This window comes from Vipera ursinii (assembly GCF_947247035.1).
Source record: "Vipera ursinii genome assembly, chromosome: 10".
Taxonomy (NCBI): Eukaryota; Metazoa; Chordata; class Lepidosauria; order Squamata; family Viperidae; genus Vipera; species Vipera ursinii.
In genome coordinates, this window is record NC_139520.1 from 20,500,390 (window position 1) to 20,519,296 (window position 18,907).

General features: G+C 46.7%; 3 protein-coding genes across 9 annotated transcripts in view; 1 reads left to right on the top strand and 2 right to left on the bottom strand.

Annotated features, from left to right (window-relative positions):
• Window positions 1–5,708, top strand: part of ATP2C2 (ATPase secretory pathway Ca2+ transporting 2) — a 29,805-nt gene extending 24,097 nt beyond the window's left edge. For 2 of the 3 annotated variants that reach the window (XM_083370603.1, XM_083370601.1), the window contains 5 exons: window positions 230–298; window positions 398–514; window positions 1,255–1,402; window positions 2,514–2,609; window positions 4,753–5,708. In XM_083370603.1, the coding sequence (XP_083226729.1) occupies window positions 230–298; window positions 398–514; window positions 1,255–1,402; window positions 2,514–2,609; window positions 4,753–5,049 (727 nt within the window). In that variant the 3' untranslated portion in view covers window positions 5,050–5,708. Of the gene's footprint in view, window positions 1–229; window positions 299–397; window positions 515–1,254; window positions 1,403–2,513; window positions 2,610–4,149; window positions 4,292–4,752 lie in introns of all 3 variants that reach the window. The other variant, XM_083370602.1, reaches the window with a different exon arrangement.
• The window catches only part of COTL1 (coactosin like F-actin binding protein 1), a 326,745-nt gene that overhangs the window by 291,201 nt on the left and 16,637 nt on the right, over window positions 1–18,907 (bottom strand). The window lies entirely within an intron of this gene.
• On the bottom strand, window positions 5,943–17,353 carry MEAK7 (MTOR associated protein, eak-7 homolog). Of its 5 annotated transcripts, none has more exons than XM_083370611.1 (9): window positions 17,006–17,353; window positions 15,824–16,005; window positions 12,903–13,116; window positions 12,002–12,232; window positions 11,557–11,701; window positions 9,359–9,799; window positions 8,809–8,927; window positions 7,606–7,785; window positions 5,943–6,215 (listed from the first exon to the last, which is right to left on the bottom strand). In XM_083370611.1, exons 3-9 carry the CDS (start codon window positions 13,071–13,073, stop codon window positions 6,090–6,092), a joined length of 1,413 nt encoding a protein of 470 aa, XP_083226737.1. In that variant the 5' UTR covers window positions 13,074–13,116; window positions 15,824–16,005; window positions 17,006–17,353; the 3' UTR covers window positions 5,943–6,089. The 5 variants fall into 5 exon arrangements, with proteins under 5 accessions (XP_083226737.1, XP_083226738.1, XP_083226740.1 ...); XM_083370612.1 differs by having other exon boundaries at window positions 12,903–13,098; window positions 17,006–17,352; XM_083370614.1 differs by lacking the exon at window positions 17,006–17,353 and adding an exon at window positions 16,922–16,976.

Genomic DNA, 18,907 nt, shown 5'->3' on the forward strand with positions numbered 1-18,907 from the left:
CTTTTTTTTAGTGCCGTTGTTACTTCGAAACGGTCACTAAACGAACAGAGGTAAGTCAAGAACTACCTGTATTGAAGATCTGAACGGTGCGCGAAAAGGTCCTGGTGTGGAAAAGATCTCCATTCAAATAAATATATAAATAAAAATGGTTTTACAAAAAATGGATGATACTCTATCTGAGCTTCACTATATATATCAGAGTATGGAAATTGTGCTTTGTTCCCAACAGACACGCCATAGAAGAGGGGAAGGGCATATTTTACAACATTAAGAACTTTGTTCGATTTCAACTCAGCACGTAAGTCATCACTGGATCCCAAGAAGGCAACTGAGGTTGTTTTCAAAGAGGAATGGAGAACGATGATTGATTTTTGTCTTTTACTTCTCCTCCTTTTAGGAGCATCTCTGCTCTAAGTTTAATAGCTCTATCCACGATATTCAATTTGCCAAATCCACTCAATGCTATGCAGATCCTATGGATCAATATCATCATGGATGGTCCCCCAGCTCAAAGGTGAGCACCCCGGTATGAAAATTAGGACCTTCCCATCCCCAAATCCAGATCCAATTCCTTTCTACTTCTCCCATAAAAACTTAAATATACAACTAAAGCAGAAGTTGAAAATCCTTGTTTGAAATTGGATATGAAAAGTGATTTGAGGGGAAGCTGGGTGGCATCCATCCTTCTTCCACCAAGCTACAAATATACCAAAGACAAATGTATGCACTCAATATTTCTACAACGATCAGCTCTTTTGAAATGAGAGTTTACGGAACTACTATCAAATCTCTTACTTCACCGCTTTCTTTTCCCCCAAGGATTCAGCTGATACTGATAGAAGAGAATATTGGTAGCTCAGGATTGAATTGTGGGGGGTCCTCGATGGTCTCTGAGCTTGGTTTTCTTGCAGACGTTTCATGACCTGACTAAGTAATATCAACAGTGCGAAGACTGTTCTGGAACTGATATTACCTAGTTTGGTCATGAAACGTCTGCAAGAAAACCACCAAGCTCAGAGATCAGCAAGAACCGCACGATTAAGATGATGCCTCAACTTATTTTCTTCATTAATAATTATTTCAATATCTCTAAATTTCTCCAGGTTTAGCACTAACCCATATTTAGTCTGGTGTAGATCACCCTTAGGGACTCAAATCCTAACCAGGGTAATTTCCCTAGTAAATATAAATAAGCAATGTGTTTGTGTTTGTAAAACAATGTCTTCTTTATTATTATCCTGGGATCGGAAACAGTTTGGGTGTTGAGCCAGTAGACAAAGATGCTATCAAAAAGCCTCCGAGAAACACCACCGATACAATCCTCAGCAAGTCCCTGGTTCTAAAAATTATACTTTCGGCAACCATTATCATCGCCGGGACCATGTACGTCTTTTGGAAGGAGGTAAGATCGTAGTAGATCGTCACAGACCATGCCTGGTTCCATCACTTTCTTGACACCGTTCCTGTATTTTCCTTAATATGCACATTTCATTGAGGTGAGATTTTTTTTTGCTCCCTTAGTGCATCCAACTCAGACACTGAGCCTTCCCTACTTGGCTCTGGATTTGCATTCAGGATGAGGATGTGCAAATTGGCTGAATTTGAACATCCAGAACAAAGGTGGTGTTTTTTTTTGAAGGCATACAAATTACTTTTTCAGTAGCCTTTAGAATAAAATTGAGCTGGAAGGGACCTTGAAGGTCTTCTAGTCCAGCCCCCCCACTCAAGCAGGAGAACCTTGTCCCAAAGGCGATTTTTTTTTTTAAAAGGCAACTTGGCTTCCTTGGTTTCCTTCTTGAAGACGTTTCGCTTCCCATCCAAGAAGCTTCTTCGGAACCGAAGATGTTTCTTGGATGAGAAGCAAAACCTCTTCCAGCAAGAACAAAGAACGTCCAGCTGCCTCTTGCGGAAGCACCTTTGGGATTTCCTGGAAGACGTTCCAGCAGTTCCAAAAAGGCCCCACAGCCATTTGCACTACTCAGGTGACCCCCAAGGGGGCAGATAAACCTCCAAGCGGCCTCCATGAGTCTCAGAGAGAGTGCTAACAACCAGATGACTGCAAGGATCTAATTACTACTTCCATCCTCCGCCGTTCAGTCAGAACTGAAGAAGCCTCTTGGATGAGAAGTGAAATGTCCTCAAGAGAACGAACACAGAAAGTCCAGTTGCCTTTTGAGAAGAAGAAAAAAGCCCCTTTGGGACTTTTTGCAGGTGGCAGAGTGGCAAAATGGACACATTTGCTGCATTCGGCCTTGGACCAATCTCCTGGTGGCTTGCCTGCCAGCAGGTGTACATTTATGCCCATGCTATTTATATGCTTTGGCACTACTACTTTCCTTCTAAACCTTTTTTTTTCCAAAAGAAGTACAACCTGTTTTCAAGGCGATTGTGACTTTACCAACAAAAGGTTCATTGTGAGGTGGGAGGGCCTTCAGTATTCATGCTGACGCTGGGGGTTTCTCTCCCCCCCTCCTCTCTTTGATAAATACATTTTTATCACGTTGCCTTTCCAGATTCCAGAAAGTGGCATAACGCCCCGGACAACAACAATGACTTTCACTTGCTTTGTTTTCTTTGACCTCTTCAACGCCCTGGCTTGTCGATCTCAGGTGAGAGTGGAAGCTAATTCAGCAGAATCCATTGATAAACGATCATGCACAACGTTTTAGCTTAACTTTTGTTTTGCTTGGGAAAGAGATGCTGGGCGGAATTGCACTACATCCTTAAATGGCTCCTCTTTTAGCTTAGGAAAATCCTGCCCAAACTGAGACACTTTGGCAAGTGTTTGTGTGCAAGGTATTCAATCTGGACAGCAGGCACCCACACCCTCCCACTGAACAATTCCTTATTGTTATGCTGTTCTCCAATTTTCCAGTCGGAGGAAAACAATCTCTGCTTTCTTTCCTAGAGTAGATCTTACTGAAGCTAAAAGTCTGTGTGTGTGTGTGTGTGTGTGTGTGTGTGTGTACACGCACAAGCATGCATGCATGTAGATACACATACATATAAGATTAAATTGAATACCTAAAGTTACAGCATCAAAAGGTACATTCGTGCAGGCACAGCAACCGGCTTTAAAGAATTCCATTTTTTTTATTCACCTGTTCATCTCCAACATCTTCTAGAATGTTTTTTTGCTAGAAATGCTATTAGGGACACAATGGTTATAACCCTATTTTCGGTCAACCCGAAGGCTGCTGGTTAAAAAATTAGGAAAGGTGTATTGTTTACGGAGGCAGAGAGAAAGAGACAGGCAGAGGTTTTCCAGAGCCATCTATTTTCACTTGGTGCTGTTTCTTTTAATAAGTCCTGTTTCAAGTGTTTTTCCAGTCATTTGAGACAGAAAATTTCTGGGGATGAAATAAAACTCTTGGGGTGAATCGGCTGCAAAGCACCAGCAAAACTGGACAGGGACACTCGAGACAGTGTCCTGGGAGCGGGGGAATTATTTAAAATCAAAGCAAGAACCATTTGCTTTGCTACCCTCACTTGCCACCCTCAACAAAGAGTCACTGTTTCTTTGAAAGAATTTGAACAGGGAACTGCTACGTAATTTTATTTTGTCTCAGGAAAAAAAAAGTGAAAGGTTAGTTTCATGCGTCACAGTAAGTCATGGTTTGCTTCACCTTGGCTGCTAAGTAAACCATAATCCACTGCAGCCCTTTATTGTACTAAGCCATAAATTGTAGTTAAACAAACATGCTTAGCTTTATATTACAAAGTAAACCAAGCAGATTCTGGTTTGGTAGGATATATGACCAGGGCTGTGCACATTAGATATGTGCATTTAAAATATCTGAAGGGTTGTTGTTGTTTTTCTTTCCTTTTAAATACAAAACCACAAATTGGCAACACAGGAGAAATACTAAATTCACTCAAAATTCTCTCCTTGAACTTCCTTATCGATACCAACAATAATAAGAAAAACCCCTGCTTTTTTAAAAAAATACCTGCATTGACATTGCATTGATTTGCTATCGAATACGTGATACAATCCAATTATCTGATTTGCTAAAAAAAAACCAAAAAACCACAAAACCTGTTTTGCAAAAAAACCCAGGCTGGGCTTATGTAAGGAAAAGTAAAAAAAAACAAAAAACAAAAGACCAAATGACATAGAACGATCTGATCTTCCTCTTTCTCCTCCAGACGAAATTGATATTAGAAATCGGCCTTTTCCGAAACCGCATGTTCTTATATTCTGTGCTGGGATCTATTTTGGCTCAAATGGCTGTTATTTACATCCCTCCGCTGCAAAAGATCTTCCAGACAGAGAATTTAAGCCCGTTGGGTAAGTCTCAGAGCTACCCTTCCGAAGGAGGATTTCAAACCTTTCTAAATAAAATAAAAAAAGGTTTTAAGCTCTCGGTTATAGACTGTTGGGGCCCTAATAACACGGTCTGCAAAATTCAGCTTATGAGATTCAGGAATGGAAGGAAGGAAGCAAGCTCGTTTTCAAAACCGTATGTCTTTCAACAAGTCGAAATGGCCACCTTCAAAAAACGTTAACCCTGAAAATTACGAGCTTCAGGAGGACACATCTCCTCCTCTGGAAAAAAAAATTCACCGCCAACCCTTCCATTTTCACGTCAGCGTCTTGATGGCTCCCATTAACTCTGAGAAAGTAGTCCTTCAAAATGCAATTCCAAGGGAAGTGGAAGAGGGACACGATTCTCAGTGTCCAACTCATGCCCCCCCCTTGGCGTTTTGCTGTCCCTATTTAGTAACCCTTTCCTTTCCTTCTCTTGACAGACCTGCTGTTCCTCACCGCCCTCGCGTCTTCTGTCTTCATCTTCTCGGAACTGGTCAAAACCTGCGAGAAATACTGTTGCAGGTCCCAGGCCGATCGCAAACCGCTGGAAATGGTCTGACCGAACAGAACGGCGTGAGGGAAAAGACCTTGGGGCAAAGAGAGGCTGCCAAAGGAACGGTCAGATAAGAGACAGCACAGACCTCAGCTGGATTGGAAAAAGGGTTCAAAGACTCCTCCTGGTTGCTTGGCTGTCAAGGAGGCAGCAGAAGACCTGTACGTCCAGGCTTGCAATGTAACCTCACAAGAAAGTGGAATTAGCTCATCGGATCGTGGTTCCTATCTGGTTAACCTGGCATGGCTGGAACCTTGCCCTCAAATTGGTCTCAAGGGAACGGTCGGATTCTCCAATTTTACAGTGCTACCTTGGGACTATTTGCATCTCTTCTACATCTCTGATTTGCCCCCAACTCTATCACAGACCGACCTGTCGTGGGTTGTTGTTTTTTTTTAAATCACCAACTATCCGGTCCTGCAAAGTTAAAATGATGCCTGGATTCTATCTAGTCATCCAACAATTGTGTCCCACCCCCCTTCAAAATCGAGGGATTGCCTGCCTTTATTTATTCAAGATGTAATAAAAACACTTGTTAATAAAGTCTGCCTTGGTGGTCTTCTGGGGTGGGGTCAATGGGATATTGCGATCTTGGTGTTGTTAGGATTTTTAAAAAAAACAGTGGCTGGATTCACACGTTAACATTCTGCTGTTTTTGATGCCCCACGAAGCTGGAAATTCACAGCCAACGTTTGTCCAGTCTCTAAAAAAGACTCATGCTGAATCTGATCCGATTGTTTATATTGGTGTGATTAATTCAGATATGAAATCCTGATTTCCAGATATGGCACTTCAACAAACCCAAAATACGTTTTTATGGAGCATTTAAATTTTCCCAATGAAATACGGATCAATTTGCATAGAAGACGTTGAGTTTTGAGAACTCTGTGAGCGAACTGGGATCCCGCCAAGGAATATTTTTCTACCAGTAATCGGGAAGTCCCGTTGGGTGGGTCCCCTTGAGCGCAAAATAAATGTGAATAATGCGAAAAGAAGAGAAAGAAAGTCCTGAATTTAGTACAATACACGCCCAATCCCTGGAAAACAAAACCCTGAAGATAATACGTCCAAAGTTCGTAAAGACACCAATTGTTATTTAACGGAATCTCATCACTTTTAAAAGATCAGACAACGGATACCGACGTGTGGAAAATAGAAAGCTCGGAAGGTGTTCCAGCAAAATCCTGCTCAGACTTGGTGGGAAAAAACATCCGAGATGAGATCTTAGTTGTCTCCTTCTTCATCTTCAGGTGGTTCCCGAAACCCATCACTCTGGCGGCTTTTTCCCATCATCTCTAGCAAAGCTTGGGCCTCGGGATCGGTGTCTAAGATGCTCTTCTGCCCCTTTCCCTAAAGCCAAACCCGGAAGAGAAATTGGGGGAAAAACCGACACCACCACAGCCGGGGGTGGGCAGATCTGGGTTACAACCCCCTCTGAGTGACTGTGTTTGTTCCTGAAAGTTCAGCTAAGAAAGTTGGGTGGCTTCCTTGTCCGTTGTACCGCTTGGCATACATGGAAAGGTGAAACAGGTTAGGCCAGACTAGAGAGCTGCCCCAGAAAGCAAATTTATGTTAGCTTCTGACTGGTAAGTCTCTTGAAGCTGGGCCATCACGGGGGAGGAAGGAATCAAAGAGCACTGGGGTTGTTGTTTTTCCCCAAGCTGTTCAAACAAAAGAGAAAATGTAGCTGCTAAGCCACAGATCAAGATACACGCAGCCTCCCACTTGTGTTAAGATCTTAGAAACCGAATACCTGAGAATTTAAGAGTCAATGTCCTGCATTAGCCTATTTGCCTTGCTAGGAGTGGAGCTGCACGGACTGAATATGCAGTGAATACTAAGCCCAGGTTAGCAGAACGCCACGGGCAAGCAGGTCAACCATGTGATGATTGAAGCTGATGGGCTGGTTCACCCCATGAGCCAAGGGCTAGATAAACCCAATATGTTTGACCACAAGCTACCCCTTCACATTGATTGATTGATTGATTGATTGACTGGTTTACAAAATGTATAGGCCTCCCATCTTACCTCAGGGTAATCCTGGGCAGCTTACCACCATAAGCTTTAATTTAAGTTGATGCAGGTGGTGCCAAGTTAGGAGGCAGCTAAACAGGGCTGGACCTGGTTAGTAGGTAAACAGGAAACAAGCAAGAAATCCCAGGCCTTTTCAATCCATTCTGATGGAGGAGGAGAACACACACTGACAAATCCTCCTTGTTCTTGCTCAAATGGTGTTCCCTAACCTAGGAAAGCAAAGGGCTTGCCTATTCAAGAGTTGCTTTCATCCTGGAAAAAGCCAATCGGAGCTTACATCCTCGTGGCAGCTGCAACCACCTGCCAAACAGGCCCGGGTTGAAGTCAGACATGCTTAAGGAGGCCTCTCCGATTCCCTACTTCCTCCATTCCCTGTCAATCATTCCGCCTTCTCTTCAGCCTGTTCCTCTCCCACGGGCCACTCGGAGACACCAAGGAGACCACAGAGCCCCAAAGAGACCTCTCCCCTTCTTCTCTTCCTAACTTGGTCGTGTGTTTGGCCGACTTCCACGCAGCCCATCCTGAGGACCCATCTTTCCCATCTTCTGCCGCAGGACCCTTTCAGCCTCTGCCCAGCTGCAAAGGAGAAGCCCAAACTTCTGACTCGTGGACTCCAAGCCCTACTTTGGGGGCAGGGAACTCCTGGCCCAACAAGGAGTTTCTTATCAGCATCTCAGGTGGCTTTGCTTAGAACGGCAAGACTTACGTTTTTGGCTTCAGGGAAGTCTCCCACGGCCCACACCTCCATGGATTCCAGCAGGAAGTTCTCCTTGGCCGACAGCTGAGGGCTGTTGTAGGTGGTGCAGCGGGGCTTGGCTCTGCTGTGGCCTTGCCCGTAGTTACTGTCCACCCAGAGGCCAAAGTACTCGTGTTGCCCTCCCATGCCCTGGAAGGGAAAGGAACAGGCTAGTGCGAAGACTACAGACGTGCCTGTCTTGGTTGCAAGAAAAGGTTGGAGAATGCAAGCATGAGCCTCCCATCCATGGAGACGATGCCTGCAGGACCAATGACAGAAGGTCCCTGACTCAGGGCCACAGTGGAGCCCAAAACCTCTCTGGCTAAGTAAGGCAGCTCAGTGAGTTTGCGCCCATTTTACAACCTTTCTTGCCACCGTTAAGTGAATCACTGCAGCTGTTAAGTTAGTTGCATATTTGTTAAGTGAATCTGGTGTCCCCATTGACTTTGCTGGCCAGGTTGCCAAAGGGTCTCACGTCTCACACACACACACACACACACACACACACAGAGAGAGAGAGAGAGACACCCGGCCAGTTGCCAAGAGTCCGAGTTTTGATCACGTGACCCTGGGGAGGCTGCAGTGGTTTTTAAGTGTGAAAAGTGGTCCTAGGTTCCTTTTTTTTCAGCGCCGTTGTAACGCCGGTTGCTGAACGAAATGCTGTAACTTGAGGACTACCTATAATCTTTTTTTTTTAAAAAAAAAAAGAGCTCAGCGCAAAAGCCCTCTCCTGTGGCTGGATGCACTTCGAAAATGACCGGGAAGAAGCGCTTGGGACCTCTGCTACTCATTAAAGCAGCCTGTCTGGGAGCCACGTCTGATTGTTGTGGAAGTTGGGGCACCTTCTTCTCGCACTGGGAAGGGGGCTGAAAGTCACAGCGGAGAGACGTGCCATCTGGGCAAAGTTCAAAATGAACCTTTTTAATTCAGAATGGGTCTGTCTCCAACCTTGGCCACTTTACGACCTTTGTGGACTTCAACTCCCAGAATTCCTCAGCCAGCATGGCTGGCTGAGGAATTCTGGGAATTGAAGTCCACAGGTTGTAAAGACGCCACGGTTGAAGACCTGGCGTTTTGACGACGTTTCAAAGCCTGCGCAGCTGTGCAAGCCATCGTGGATAAAGCCTTGGGGAGGCCACAGCAAGCCGGAATGGGCCACCCTTTGCTACTCACAAGTCCGTTCGGCATGGTCTGCTGACCATGGTTGAGGTACATGTAATGGTTATTGTAGCCACTGCAGGTGAACACGGCGAGCGAGGGAGAAACGGAAAACAAAAAACACGTGCTGTTTCCTGTGACAAAGGAAAGAAGAGTTAGGGACCAGAGAGAGGAAAGCAGCAAGGTTCATCCCAGCAGAGCCCTAACTGGGAAAAGTTAAGCTGCTAGTCCTCATTCACTTCCGTTTTTTTCTTCTCGTAATCTGGGGGGGGGGGGAGAATCATAAACTAAGAGAAGACCGCCACCTAGTGGATAGCGAGAGCTATCACACTTTATGTATGCATGTGTGTTATCTACGTATCTACCACTAAAACTCTCATTATGAGTTATCTGTTTGTGCCCTCGAGAGAGCCCAAACGGTGCATCATCATATTTAAACGATGTGCTTAAAATCCACTAACTTCGGGAAAATTGTTTATATGGTCTAATTTATGCATAATTCTGCAGAACGGAAAGGGGGGGGGTCAACTTTCTTTCATCTCACCTTGAATTTCCAGGTCCTCACCTTGAAACTGGGGCTTCACTTCCCAGGAGCAGGAGGCAAACCCGCCAAAGATGTAGCCCTCGGTGTCCTTCAGGACCAGAAGGCAGGGGCCTCTGTTGACAATATGGCCGCACAGCTGCGTAAAGCTCTCGCCATGGACCCGGGAGGCGAAGAGCAGCTGCCACTGATCCCGAAGTTCGGAAGGCAGGTGGGCATTGAGGTAGATGATGGAAGGGAGGTCCAGGAGGCTGACGAAGGCCGTCCCTTGCAGGCCTCTGCACTGCGGCAGCAGGTGGAGGATCTCGCTGGCTTCGTCGGAGAGAGGCTGGAGGAGGAGCAGGCCTTGCTGAAGCACCACCTTGAGGAAGGTGGAGATCTGTGGGACTCGGAAAAGCCAGTCTTCAATGCTGCTTTGGTCACACGTGGCATCCAGGGCAGAGGCTCCCTCCATCTTCTTCCCCTCTGAAGCAAGAAACATGGGTCTGGCCAGGGCCAAAAAGGCAAGAGGGAGCCTGCACACCCCACACAGAACCCCAAATTCGTGGTTTTGGAGTTGGGTATCATCAGTATGCTGATGATACCCAACTTTTCATTTCGACCCCAAACCACCCCAGTTATGCCCTCGACGTGATGTCCCGGTGCCTGGAGGCGGTCCGGGTCTGGATGGGGAGGAACAGGCTTCGTCTCAACCCCGACAAGACGGAGTGGCTGTGCGTACCGGCATCCCGGGATATTCAGGATATCCCACCCCTCATTATGGGGGGTGAGTCATTACCTCCTGTAGATAGGGCTCGCAACTTGGGAGTCCTCCTAGATTCACAGCTCTCTTTAGAAGATCATATTGTAGCTGTAACTAGGGGGGCGTTCGCCCAGGTTCGCCTGGTGCGCCAGTTGCAGCCCTATCTAGACCGGGATGCCTTGCGCACGGTCACTCATGCGCTCGTGACCTCTCGTCTTGATTACTGCAACGCTCTCTACATGGGGCTACCCTTGAAGACCACTCGGAGGCTCCAGCTGGCACAGAATGCAGCCGCGAGAGTTGTGTCGGGGGTCTCCCGATACTCCCGTGTTACACCTTTGCTCCGCGAGCTGCATTGGTTGCCAGTTGTCTTCCGGGTGAGGTTCAAGGTGTTGGTAATGACCTACAAAGCCCTCCATGGCATGGGTCCAGAATACCTTGGGGAGCACCTGCAGCCGGCGTCAACTTCCCTCCGCCCAGTACGCTCCCACAGAGAGGGCCTCCTCAGGGTGCCGCCGGTCAAAGAATGCTGACTGGTGGCCCCCAGGGGGAGAGCGTTCTCTGTGGGTGCACCGGACTTATGGAACCATCTTCCGGTAGAGCTCCGGATGGCGCCCGACCTCCGCTCCTTCCGGCGCGACCTTAAAACCCATCTTTTTAAGGAAGCGGGCCTGGCCTGATGGGATGGGGTGGGTTTGTTATTATGACTTTAATTTTAAATTTGTACTATGGGCATTGTTTAATCATGTTTTAATAATTTTAACTTTTGTATCTGTCTTTTACGTATTGCCCTGTTAACCGCCCTGAGTCTCTTGAGAGAAGGGCGGTATATAAATTAAATAAATAAATAAATAAATAAATAAATAAATTATTAGGCTTTCCTTTAAGGCACCTTTAAGGGGGCGGGGGGGCGCTTCAGCACCCAGAATTCCCCACCCTCAGAGTGGACTTGATGTAAGGCCATAATGGACCCTGGAATTTCCATCGTTAAGTCAGTTGTAAATTGAGGTACTCCACGTGACTCGCCTGATTTTGCACTTTTTTCTTTTTGGGGTGTAAAGTGAATGCAACGGTCGTAAAAAGCGAACACCTGTTATTTGTTCCTTTGGGTGGTTTTTTGCCAGAAAACTGGTGGTAAAAGACTTAAAATAGACAAAATGTATCCTAAAAACCACAGGGGTCGGGTGGCTGTGCTGCCGCCGAAACTCCAGAACTGGGTTGTAAATCCCTTCGGATGAGGGTCGGTCATAACCGCTTAACAACGGTGGCCAAAAAAACAGAGAGAAAGGTCGTAAAATGGGACAAAATTCATGTAACTATCTTGCTTGGCAGTGGAAATTTGAGGCTCGGCTGGGATCGTTAAGTCGAGGGGTGTTAAGTCAGAAAATCGGGTGAAACATTTGCTACCGGCTCTTTCAGACTTCCTATGAAAGCCTTCGCTATGTGTGTCCTGTTTTGTGTCGCCCGGGTCACAGCTCACCTGCAGATCTCAGCTCCGAGACCAGCTGAGTAGCCAAGGCTTTTATGCTGGCGACTGAATTATTCAACTTCTTTGGCTTCCACCCTTTCAGCAACTTCCTGTAGCTGAGCACGTGAACCACAGAGCTGATCAGGTCCCCTGCAAACTTCGAGGAAATAAGGAGGGTTTTTAAAGGCGCCGGACGGTTTTCTTCTAGAAGCAAACCCTCTCATTAAGGAGCGAAAACTGCTTCTCTGGAAGGACGATGGTTATTTTTAACCTTCGTATAATATTTTACAGGCTGCATTGTCCACCTACTTTACATCAGCTCTGTATTTGTGTCCGTTTGTATAACGTGCTTTCTTAGTCTTGCATTACTGGTGGCTGCGTGAGAAGAGGCCGTATGCTGAATACAGAAATAACCTCACCTTTCCCCTGAACGCAAACAAGGTGTTGGTTGGCCTACCTCTAGGATCTGACTTCCCTTGACCGTCTTCTGAGCCTCGGAGACCATCTTCAGGACAATCCCACATTTTTCCTGGGCGTTGCCTTTGAAGAGGGTGGATGTAAAAACCACAAACTGCTCTTTTGCCAGCCACGAACTGGGCTCCGGGGACTTGTGGGTCTCCTGGATGCTTCTCATCCCACTGTACAGCCTCGTAACCATGGAGGGAGGCAGAGCGTCCTTGACGTAGGCCTGGGAAAAGCACCAAAGGCATCAAGGGAACTACGCCCGGTCCTCGACGCTTCGTTTAGTGACTGCTCAATGTTACAACGGCACTGAAAAAATGGACTTATGTCCATTTCTCACACTTACGACTGCTGCAGCCCCCCCCCACCCCCCCATGGCCAAAATCCAGATGCTTGGCAACCGACTCCTAATTATGACACTCCGCAGGGCCCTGGATGGTCACGTGATCCTATTTTGCGACTGTCTGACAAGCAAAGCCAGTGGGGGAAGCCGGACTGACTTAACAACTGTGCGACTAATTTAACAACTGCCGGGATTCCCTTCACAGCTGCGTCAAGGAAGGTCGCAAAATGGGGCAAAATTTACTGAACAATTGTCTCGCTTAGCCACAGAAATTTTGGTTTTAATGGTGGCTGTTAAGAAGTAGCAGATGAACAAGACCCTAGAACGGCAACTCTGACATGTGCCAGAAGCCAAGTCATACCCCTCCCTACCTCACAGGGTTGTTGTTGTGAGAAAAAAGAGGAGGAGAATGGAGTATGACGATGCTGCCGTCTTGAGTCACTTATCAGGTAAAGGCAAGGTAAAACAAAACCCCCAAATCTAATAAATAAACAAATTACAGGTAATCCTCGACTTACGACCTTATAAAGGAGCCTGCCCATTGCTCACTTACCTTGAGTGCTTCAAGGCTCACCCCGGTCTGTGCCTTTTCCGCCATCTTTGCGACGCCGGCCTCCTCCGCTCCAGATAAGGCGCTAAAAACGCCATCGATGTCGGCCAGTTCATCAGAAAGAAACCTGGAGAGGTGTTTCTGATAAGAGCTGTTGCTCTCCACGTTGCCCATTTTTCCTTCCGCAGGCGGTGAGATCCTGCCAGAAATCGGGAAACTAAAATAAAAAATAAAAAAATAAGGAGAGGCAAGCAAGCACAGCAGCAGCCAGCTCAAGAGGGACTCAGCCCTGCGAGGACATGGGGGGGGGGGGAAATCAAGCAGAGGAAGAAAGCAACGGGTTGCAGAGAGAGACACGGAGGTGGCCTTGAGAAAGGTATTCAGTAGCCTTTAGGTCAACACCAGCCTCCTCTGCCAAGGGAGGAGGAAGTAAAGAAGAAAAATGAAGATTGCTGGGCCCTAAGGAGGAGAAGGGAGGGGAAGAGAGAAACTTGGTCAGGCTTTCAGGAGTCGGGTTTAAGGAAAAGGAGGACTGGGGTGGGGGGTGGGACATGACAGAAGTGTTCCAATATTAGAAGGGCTGCCCCAAAGAAGAGGGAGTCAAGCTCTTCTCCAAAGCACCTGGAGTCAGGAGAAGAAGCAACGGATGGAAACTAACCAAGGAGAGAAGCAACCTAGAACTAAGGAGCAACTTCCTGACAGTTAGAACAATCAACCAGTGGAACAGCTTCCCTCCGGAAGTTGTGGGTGCTCCAACACTGGAAGCTTTCCAGAAGAGAATGGATCTACCTGAAATGGTAGAGGGTCTCTTGCTTGAGCAGAGGGTTGGACTAGAAGACCTCCAAGGTCCCTTCCAACTCTGTGATTCTGTTATGTGACGACTGTTATTAAACCCGGCAACAACAACAACTGCAACATGGGAGTCCTTGTGCAACCCATTTCCTTGACCTGAGCTACCTCAAAGGGCTGAACGAGAAATCGGAGGAGGAGGAGGAGGAGGAGAAAAGGATGTTACAAAACCCAGAGGCTTCCCAAAAGCTTCTTCTCGGCAAACCCCCGACACAGCCAGAGAGCAATAAAAACAGGAAAAAGTCGGTTAAGTTAAAGAGCTGCTCCTGCATAGGTGGTCCTCGACTTGCAAGCCAAAACTGGGACCAGAACTTTCGTGGCTAAGCAAGTAGGTGGTGAAGCGAATCGCCTGGCATTTTTACAACCTGCTAAGTGAATTGTTGAAGCCGCTAAGTGAATCACAGGGTCGTTCAGCGGGTCCAATTTCTTCCACTGACTTCGGAAATTACAGCTTGTCCTCAAACTTAACCGTTCATTTAGCGACCGTTCAAAGTTACAACGGCACTGCAAAAACTGACTTAAGACCATGTTTCGCACTTACGACCGTGGCAGCAGTCCCAACGGTCACGTGATCAAAATTCAGAGGCCTGGCAACCGGTTGATGCTCGTGACCGACGCAGCGTCCCGGGGTCACGTGATCCCTTTTTGCGACCTTCTGACGGCCAAAGCCGACGGGGGGGGGGGGGGGAAAGGCAGATTAAACTTAACAACCAGATTGGTAACTTAACAACTGTGGTGATTCCCTTAACAACCGTGGCAGGAAAGATCGTAAAATGAGGCAAAACCCACTTAGCAAATACTCAGTTTGCTGAAATTTGGGGGCTCAGCCGTGGTCGTAAGTCAAGGACTGCTCCTCTTCTGCACCCGAGGTGAGCAACTGTAGCCCCTTCACGACTTGTGGACTTCAACTCCCAGAAACCCTGAGCCAGCCACGCATTTGCTGGAGGCAGTCGAGGGAGATGCCAAACTGGTCCTCTGCTTGCAGAAAGCCCCTCGTCCGAATCCCGGCAGTGCTAAGTTCTGGAGCGGCTTGAAGCCAACTACAAGTCCTTGGCCATCTAGACTGAGGTTCCTGGAAATGGCAGTTCATTTAACTTTCAGCTCTGGGCACTGCAAGCAGAATTCTGGGAGTTGAAGTCCACAGATCATGAAGGGACCATAGTTGCCCACCCCTGTTCTGCATAAATCTTCCTTTTTAAGTGGCCAGTCTTAACTTTCACGGAGCAACACAGCAGCTACCACTAGCTTGTGTGTCTCGTTTTTGTCCTTTTGAGAGAAAGAAAAAAAAAATCTTCCCTTTTCTCTCTCAGCGGAAATAGCCGGAGAAGAAGAAGAAGAAGAAAATCAATCATGGAACATGAGGGTTTTTTTAATTAAACAAGCTCCAGTGACAGATGTACAAATTTTAAACCATCAAAGTTTCCCAAGGATGAATTATTCAGCAGCCAAAAAACATGTCAAAGAAAAACCGCATGAGAAATATCAGGAATAATAAAAATCTATCACGCAGAATGAATGCTGCCTATCTCTGCTTAGCATAATGAAGTTAAATTCCTGACGGTTTTCCAGAGACCTCCGGGTGAGATTCAAGGTGCTGATGACCTATAAAGCCCTAAATGGCTTGGGTCCGGGATATCTGAGGGAACACCTGCTGCCGGCATCACGCTCCCTTCGTCCTGTGCGCTCCCACAGGGAGGGTCTTCTCAGGGTGCCACCGGTAAGAGATTGCCGGCGGGTAACACCCAGGGATAGGGCCTTCTCAGTGGGTGCGCCTGCCCTTTGGAACCAGCTGCCAGTGGAGCTGAGGACTTCCCCTGACCTCCGCTCATTCCGCCGGGACCTGAAGACCTGGCTCTTTGAGCTCTCTGGCCTGGACTGAGAGTATTAATTGGGGTTTTAATTGGATTTTAATTGGGGTTTTTAGTTCAAGGTTAATGTAATCATTTTAATTGTTTTTAGTTTTTGTAATTTGCTGTATTGTTTTTAAAAAACCTTGTGAACTGCCCTGAGTCCTACGGGAGATGGGCGGTATATAAGTCTAATAAAATAAAATAAATAAATAAAATAAAATTTACCTCCTTTTTAAAAATAAGAGAAAAGCCTTCACAAGGCAGTTGGTTTTCCTTCTTTTCTCGGTGTGACTCAAGACAAGACTTGCCCAGGAATTTAACGGATGAAATATGGCTCCTTTAGTTTCTCATCTCTTCAAAGAAGCACGTCTTGGCCAGTGGTAGACCGATGTTCACGGACCAGGAACCTAGTTAAAGGGGAAAAAACAACAACCAGCCTTTCTAAACACATCACAAGCCACCAAGTTTAGCTTTCTGATTTCAGCAATATATAAACAAACAGCTGCTGTTGTTCAAACAATTTATACTTCTCCTTGGTGGCTGCACCAATTTTTTTTTTAAACAGATGTAGAACTGAAAGCTGGAAGGTAGCATCTGAGAGGCAGAGAAAGCAGACATGAGAGCAGAAGTTTTTAAACCTGGCAACTTTAAGATGGGTGGATTCCAATGTATTTATGAGGGTTGCATCATCCTGGGGAATCACATGATCACCTTTCGCAGCCGGTTTTCAACAAGCTCAATGGATTCGCTTAATGACAGCACAATTCACTTAAAAACTTAACCATGGCAAAAAAAACAATCATAAAATCAGATGCAATTCCCTTAACAATTCCCTTGCTATCTTTCATCTATCTATATTTATATGCACATACACATATTAAAAAAACACGAGCTTTTGAGCTGCATCTCCATGCCCCTGATGAAGTGAGTTGCAATACGTATAAAAATATAAATATTTAGCTTGAACTCGGGATTATAAGGCACTAGATGCAAAAAACATTTTTAAGAGAAACAGGGCTGCCCAACGCCTCCAAACCTTTGGCTCCCGCAGACCAACCCAGCTTTCCCGCAAAAAGAAATGCTATGTTTACATTTTTAAAAATCATTTTTTCCCCTGTTTTATTGCTATCCAGAGTAGCCCTGCAGCAAGTCGGGCAGCCCCTAAATTTAACAAATAAAATAAAACCTGCCAAAAAAAAAGAGCACAAAGGGAGAGAAAGTCGGGGAGGCAGGGGGAGCTTTAAGCAAGCAGCCCAAAGTGCAAGGAAGGGCAGAAGAAGTTTACTGATTGGGCAAGGAATGCAACTGCTCAGGCTGGCCTACCTTGCAAGGTTGTCATGCAACGAAAAAAAGGGGGGGAAGAGGCGGAGGCTTCCTTTTTCCTAAAAACATTCAAAAAGAACATACCTATTTGGTCTAACCAAGCCTGGAGAACTTGGGAAGGGAAATAAGAAAGGGGAAAAAAAATAAAGCTCCTCCCCTTTATATTCACGATATATTAATATGCATGAGGCTCATGAATATCAATGAGGGCTACCCATCACGCCTCGCGCGGCGCATGGATAATAATGGCGGCCCAGTGCGGACTCCGCCACCTTCCTCAAGGCTGCGACTGCGCGGCAGCCGCCGCTTCGCTTCGTAGGGACGGTGCCGGAAGCCCGGAGGGATCCCCGCCGCCCGATTTCCCTCAGCGGCCTCGCCGCGGCGCCGCCCCGACCGCCGCCCTCAGCTCCGACCAGCCGCTGGCTGCGGCTCCGCCCCCGACCCGCTTGAGCAACAGAGCACTCGGCCAATAGGAGCGTCGGAGGACCTGGGTGGCCGGTTCTGAAGGTGACGTCACCTCCTCCGTCAGCCATACGGCTTAGAGAGCCTCAGAAGCCTTCGCGTGCTGCATATGTGCCGTTCTAGCCATCAGTAGCTCCGTGGTAAGAAACCCTCCTGGGAGCTTTGTGCAGTCATGCCGGAAATGAAGGGCGAAGGGGGTTTTGACTTTCTAGTTTTTGTGCTCTATGGTGTGGAGGTTTAGGAGAGGCGTTCCTAAGCGAGCGCCCTCCTGCGGAAGGAGCAGGACGCCTCTTCAGCGCCCGCCCAACTCGGCTGTCGCGGCGAATGAGAATTCTCCTACGGGAGAGACGGGCAAAAGCCTCAAAGGCGGGCCTTGAAGTGGTGAGTTCGAGTCCCATTTGCGCCCAGAGGAAGGGTTTTTTTTTAAAAAAATTATATATATATATTTTATATATATATTAATTTTAACTTTAACTGGGTTTTTATTTTCTCTCAGGGTTTCATTTAACCTTTTTTAATTTGTTTTAACTTTTGTATTGATTTTCTTTTAAATATCCTGTAAACCGCCCTGAGTCCTTCGGGAAAGGGCGGTATATAAATCTACGGTAAATAAATAAATAAATAAATTTATTTTATTTTTCCTGGAGGTTTTTAATTCTGTGCCTGTCCATCCGGATCATACCTCACTTTCTGCTGCTACAACAATGCATGCCATTAGGGGAGCTGGTTGCAAAAGACAAACTGTGCATTTTAATGACACTCTTCCAGCTGGTTGGACTACCAATGCAAAAGAAAAACAGAAAACAAACCCAAGCTCTTCAAAATGGAGTGATTAGGCTTTGCCACTGGCTGTTGCCTTTTCCAGATCAGCCTCCCCCACCTTTACCAATCCTCCAGTGATGCAACAGGATGGCAGCTTGGCTGGGTGTGAATATAATTGCCCAGGATGGAGCCACCAGCCTTGTGCTTTTTGGGCTGGCGCCCACACGATGGCAGTGGGATGTTTATTAACGCACAACGCGTTCCAGAAGAAAAACGAGCCTTTTCATTGTGTGCCCAGCTGTTCAGAGGGGATGAAAGGAGAATTGTGCAACAAACAAGCAGCCTTGCGGTGTTTCCCCTCTTGAGTTCCACATTGATCGCCTTGAAGAAGCGATTTCTGCAGTCAAAATCATCGCCTTCCACATTTTTCATTGTTGTGCAATGCCACAAAGATCTGGGCTGTGTTTCTGTGCGATGCAGTTGATGCCAAGGAGAACACAATTGTCCTGCGTTTATATCACAATCCCTTTTGACTCGGCTTCAAAAGAAGTGCAGCTTGAGTTGGGTGGGGAAATCAGACTTGGAGGGGGAGAATGAGATCAGAGCTGGCCAAGTTTTTCCTGAACCTACTTTTTCCACCCCTTGGGAATAAGAGATGTGATGAACTAAGTTAGGAGCACTGCCTGCAACTGCAGTTGAAATACAAAGCAGCTTATCAGATATCCAGATTTACCCAATCATCTGCATGCATTGCCCCTGTAT

Excerpts from the sequence above, each read along its gene's own strand:
- MEAK7 (XM_083370611.1), bottom strand. The coding sequence starts at position 13,073 with ATGGGCAACGTGGAGAGCAACAGCTCTTATCAGAAACACCTCTCCAGG. Across the intron at positions 9,800-11,556 it reads CTCGGAGCTGAGATCTGCAG|AGGGGAAGAAGATGGAGGGA; the intron begins GTGAGCTGTGAC and ends TTCTTGCTTCAG. Across the intron at positions 7,786-8,808 it reads AGACCATGCCGAACGGACTT|GGCATGGGAGGGCAACACGA; the intron begins GTGAGTAGCAAA and ends TTTCCCTTCCAG.